Source organism: Protopterus annectens, chromosome 5.part0 (assembly GCF_019279795.1).
Source record: "Protopterus annectens isolate FY-2018-M chromosome 5.part0, PAN1.0, whole genome shotgun sequence".
Lineage (NCBI taxonomy): Eukaryota > Metazoa > Chordata > Ceratodontiformes > Protopteridae > Protopterus > Protopterus annectens.
This window is the reverse complement of record NC_056735.1, coordinates 1705196491-1705202490: the sequence shown is the minus strand read 5'-3', so window position 1 is coordinate 1705202490 and position 6000 is coordinate 1705196491. Positions and strand designations below refer to the sequence as shown.

Here is a 6000-nt window from a genome sequence, read left to right as displayed (position 1 = left end):
AGCACAGCATTTCCTCAAGCAATTATTTACAGGGATAACCCACCCAATCAGTTGAAACATTCATCCTTAAGTCAATATGGAATTCTACATTTTCCAGTGGCTACCTATTTCATATCCTTCCTTTCTATTCCATACCTTGTTGCCCTACTGAGTGGAATTATGCCTTTTCTAGTGGCTATTTCCTCTCCTTTTTGGCAATTCCATATCTTGTCTCCCTACTTCCTGCTTTGCTCCAAAGGATTCATACGCAGTGCCTTTTATCCTTTTCTTTATACTTTATAACTACCTGACTGTTTAAATAATCAAGCGCATGAAATTAGAAATCTTACTTAAACGTTTGCTGGTTTCCAGATTTTAATAGTTACCACTGTGTGTTCTTTACACAATAAGAAATACAAAGTTGGTAATGAGAACTGACATCTTACACAGCAGATATTTTAAAGCACAGTAGCATGCAAATTTTCTGAGCTGTACCATTTTGGTAGAATCTAGAGTCCATTTAACTTCCAAGTTAACATTTTTTTTCATATAATCCTTGCTTTACTGAAATATCCATACTTGCATACTCTAAGAATAAATTGTTTTTTCATAGTACAAATATATGTTTATTTATCTAATTTTGTTCATTTCATTTGTTAACTGTCTAAATTAACTTGTCACAGACTGATTTCAGTTAAAATATGGAGCAAAGCCAGCTGAAAAGATGTAATTAAAAAAAATGCAAGTGATAAAATAAGTAGACTTAAAGAATATAACGGAAGTTATGGTTTAACAACTCAGACAGAAAATAATATGAAACTAGCAACCCATAAAGAACATACTTAAAATATAATAATGAAAGAGACTTCTAGTATGCAATATCAAGTGGATTTAAAATAAGGATAAAGTGATATGAGGTAGCGAATGTGACTGACATTGGACTAAGTACTGCATATTACGATTTATCTTTGTCAGACAGGACTAAGAACTGGGAGAGGTGAAAAACTCTTATGGAGCCCTAAGTATGACCCAGATAACCCAGTTTCAATTAACATACCCAGTACCTGAAAAGTCACCCTGGAAGAAAAGACAGAGCAGCATGTTTCCCACCTCAGCTGTGCTGCATGGACGGGGTTTACAGCCATAGACTAGTGATAATCTGGACATGACACAGAGTGGGGCATACCAAAAACTGCTCTACAATTATCAGGATCACACTGTCAGGACTCCCTGATCTCCTCCACACACACTTCCCTTGACTGCTTGCACTGAGGACTTCTCAAGCTGAAGGTCCCTGTTTAGATGTGAAGGTTGGACAAGTGTCAAGAAGGTGGAGTTAATGCCTGAGGAGGTGGTTACATGTCAAGGCTGATAGCAGACAGCTGGAATAGGACCAAAAGAATACAAAAAAAAAATGTTTAGAGGTGTTAATGTAAGAAAGTAGATTTAGAGCTAAAGTTAATGTCAACTCAGATAGAGATGATATTTATTAAGAATATGCAGTATTACTTGAACAGCCATTAAAAATTATCCTGAGCTGATGCAAGGGAATAAAGGAAGTGGTGGTTACATAGTGAAGGAAATATTATGAAGCAGGGAGAGCATCAGAATGTAGAATAAAATGTGCTGTGCTCTTACAGTGTCAGAAGTCAGATGTGAATTTTTTGGGCATGTACAGTTTTTATTGTCCCGTTGTTCTACATAATAGAAAGACATTAAAGCTTTTTTTCTTATTTATCTGTTGAAAGAGGTGACTCATGTAACTGGGATTCCACTGAACACTCTGGTAAATGTATTGTCAATGTACAGGCTCGAATGCCCCCAAGTGGCTCTGGAACCTGGAAAACTTTGGTCCACTCATCCTTCTCTGGGTTATAACATTGAACAATATCTACCATGCAACGGCTATTCCATGAATATCCTCCAATTATATAAATCTTTTTCTCAAAAACTGCTACACCCACATCACTTTGGCCACGACACATTGGTGCTATGGCAGTCCACTGATCGAATGTTGGTGTATAATATTCACAGCTCAGGACATCATCATAGTCACTACAACCCTGGAAGTGGTTCCCTCCGATGACGTACAAGCGATCCTCAATGGTACACATGCAGTGAAGGCCCCGGACAGTTGACATATCAGCTTTTCTACTCCACTTGTTACTTTCTGGGTCATAGCACATCAATTCCTTTTGAAAGGCATCATGTGTTATTCCTCCTATAAAGAGATAAAAATAATTATGAATGAAACTACAATATAGTCATATGTAGCTGTAGTGTTTCTCCTGTGTTTTCTGAGGAAATTTCTGTTACATAAGTGTCAAGATATAAACTTTCAGGTCATTTATTTACAGTAAAACAGATAGCAGTGTTTACTTACAATCCTCTGATAGTTCACAGGTACAAAACAGTGCTAGAATATTTTATATGCACACATCTGCAACCTTTCTAATATTTACGAACACATTTCAATTTGCCTGGTTATCTTAATTGTCAGAGAGACTAACGTCAGTTTTATATCAATGCTGCAAATAGTTGTGAAGATAATAATTGTCTGTATACAGTGTATGCATTAATGTTTTCATTTAGATTATTTATCTAGCTACAATAAGCTACTTAAATCTGTCTGTCATCGCATACAGTTATGAAAGCAGTGTACACATTGTGATGACAGCAAAAAGAGTATAAACAAGATATAATTCATGAGGGGGTGAATGTACATCTGATGTGTTGTCAGAGGAATATAAAAGGCTCAAAGCCAAAATGTCAGTGCCTTTTGTTCCCAACCATGCTTTAGGTACATTTGAGTAACAGTTTTACTCTACTTCTAAAACTGAATACATTGTTAATTAAAAAAAATGTATATGTGTGTGGTGTATGCATGTATGCATGCATGCATGTTGTTATGTACGTGTGCATGTGTGTGTGTGTGTGTGTGTGTGTGTGTGTGTGTGTGTGTGTGTGTGTGTGTGTGTGTGTGTGTGTGTGTCTGTGTGTATATGTGTCAGTGGGCTACATTCTCATGAACACATCCATATACAATTCATTTGATGTTTAGTCATTTAGGGGACTCTGATTCTTCAAGATCTCAAAGACTTTAGTATATTAGGCATTTCTGCTGTCAACTGCTTCATTAAGTTCTGAAAAATTCATATTAATTATATGCTACCTGTGTATCTTAGTATCTACTGCTCCTTTTTAATTTTGCCTTTGATGATTTCATAGGTGATTACTAGGCTAATGTTCCCAAGGGGTCCTCATACCTTGTATCTTTGAAGTAAGCACCTTAACTATTATGCCACTCCCCAATCCTGCACCAATGCCTTTGATAGTAAATCCTATTTGCACATTATGTGGCCAAGGTATTTAAGATTTATCTATTACCAGAAAAGTTGGACAGGGCAAGACTTTATTTTCAGTGTACGGCCAGGGAGAAAAGCTCCATAGGTAAATTATATCAGTTGTGCATAGGATTAAAGACATTAGAATATGCAGTATATATAGCAACAAATATTGGTACATTGAGTATACTTAAGGAAAAAATAGGAATATGGCATGGAATTTACATAATACTGATTGAAGTTCAAAACTGTTTACGTTATTTGCATCGTTTAAAGGCAGATACATATGAATGTATTACATCATTTATGTCTTTTAAAGGCATATAGGTATATTAAGTTTTGTACATAGCAGTAGTTATACAAAGCAGCAGTATTCAGGAGAGCGACAAGAGTCCCAAGCTCTATTAAGAGACAAGCTGGAGAATTAAAATACTATCAGACCTGACAGTGAACAGTCTAGATAAAGTTTCTCAAATATCAAGTTCATAGGTTCATAGGTTCATACTAGGCTATCTGCCCTAGGGCATTTATAAGCCTAGCCAGAATGTGTTTGGCTTTCGCCACCCATTTTAAATTTATTTTGCTATGCCCTTTTTCGAGGTTAGTATACTGTGCCTCTGTCTAACAGTGACACAGAAGTTATACCCGGGGTAAACCTACGATCTCCCATCCACTTATCAAGATTCCTCTTGAAGAGAGTCAATGAGGGACTTGCCTAACCTGGACTGGGATTTTATTCCAGAGTGAAGGGAGCCTCTGGGTTATGAATCTGTCCCTCCAGCATGTCCTATTTATTTCAGTGCTGAGGTTCAAGTCTCTCGAGCGCGTAGCTCGATGGGATTTGGATTTTCTGAGGTGCAGCATGTCCATTAATTCCGGGTTGGACATGGCTTTATACGTCAGGCACAGATCGCCTCTGAGCAGGTGGTATGCCACTGAGTAGAGCTGGAGTTTCCTTAACCGGGCAGCATATGGCATCTGTTTGAGCCCTTTGATCCTCTTGGTGAGGTACTTTTGGGGTCTTTCCAGTTGCTGCAGGTGTCTGGTAAGGTACATCCCAAAAGGGGCATTGTACTCAATTATGGGCCTGATGAGGGATGAGTAAAGAGGCACGATGACCTCCCCTGATCTAGATGTGAATCCCTTCATGATTAGGTGGGCTATATAAAATGTTTTTCTAACCACTTTGGCCACGTGGTTGTCAAATGAGAGATTGCTATCAACTTGGGTCCCCAGGTCCCTAATTACTTCTTCTGTACTTAATGGATTACCACCTATGTGGTAATTTGTGGGCACTTTGTTTTTGCCAAAGGGGATGACTATACACTTTTGGCATTTAGCTTGAGGCCATGGCTCTGGCACCAGTTGTCTGTTTCTATGAGGCCCTTTTGGAGGATGCTTGTGTCGGCTGGAGAGTCGATTATGGCGCCCAGTTTGCAGTCATCTGCGAACTTGGTCAGCCACAGTCCTTCCGTGTTGGCCTGTACCTCGAGAAATATATACCGAACAAGAGAGGTCCCAGGACTGAGCCTTGTGGGACACCACTTGTAACTGGTTTGGAGTCTGACATGGCTCCAGCAATTCTAACCATGTGGGTTCTGTCCTTGAGCCAGTTTGCAATCCATCTAGTGACATAGGGGTTTATATTTAAGCTGGTGAGCTTATCTATAATGCCCGAGTGGGGTATTGTATCGAAGGCTTTTGCGAGGTCCAGGTAGGCTGTGTGGACCACCTTCCCCTCGTCAATGGCCTTGGTGACTGTTTCAAAGAAATCAACCAGGTTTAAGAGGCAGGATCTGCCCTTAACAAAGCCGAACTGGGTAGGATCCAGTGTTTGTAGGTCCCCAATATCTTTATTTATGAGGTCCATGATGATCCTTTCCATAGCTTTGCAGACCAAGCTAGTCAGGCTTATGGGGCGATAGTTTCCAGGATCCGTTGAGGCACCACCTTTATGGAGAGGGACCACTGTTGCTGTACGCCACTCTTTGGGCACATATCCTGTAGTAAGGCTGAGATTGAACAGTAGTTTTATGTTTGGGTTAGGTCTTCTTGGAGTTTATGTAGGACGCAGCCCGGGACACCATCTGGTCCCATTGATGCTGTGTTTTTTGCTTTGGAGAGGGCGGCTCTTACCTGAGCATCTGAGATGTCAGGGGGGCAGCACTCTGCTGGGATAGATATTTGCCCTTTTGGTGGGGAGGGGGGGGGAGAAGTTTGCGCTGAACCTGTCAGCTAGGATGTTGACAATGTCTGTGGGTTCGGTGTATTTTTTGTCATTTTGGACTAATTCTGAGCATATCTGGGAATTACCACCCAGGTTCCAAACATAACTAAAGAAAGCCTTGTGATTATCCTTAGTGTCCTGTGCAATTTTTCTCTCGAAGCTGGCCTTAGACAATTTTATGTGTGCCCGTAGTTTTTTGTTAATACTGATCAGAGATGCCTTCCCTTTTTGGGATTTTGCTTTTGATGATTTAAAGTGATTTTATCTTCTTGTATTTCATGGATTTCTACAGTTGAAAAAGCATTGGTTTTCTGGTGGACAGTCTTACTTATAATCCAACTCTCAGAGTCATATGTTGTTGCTGGGAAAGTCATAAATGTGGCTGTCTGTACCTTTATTGATAATGTGATGTCTTACCAGATCTGAAACAGGCTTCCTTCCAAAAAAAAC

The 6000-nt window shown here is 39.6% G+C and overlaps 1 protein-coding gene across 1 annotated transcript in view; it reads right to left on the bottom strand.

The window, feature by feature from the left end:
- Positions 1–320: 320 nt before the first annotated feature.
- Positions 321–6000, bottom strand: part of LOC122801843 (kelch-like protein 9) — a 414260-nt gene continuing 408580 nt past the window's right edge. The window contains exon 8 of the mRNA XM_044071492.1: positions 321–2200. Within this exon, the coding sequence (XP_043927427.1) occupies positions 1710–2200 (491 nt within the window). The 3' untranslated portion in view covers positions 321–1709. The remainder of the gene's footprint in view (positions 2201–6000) is intronic.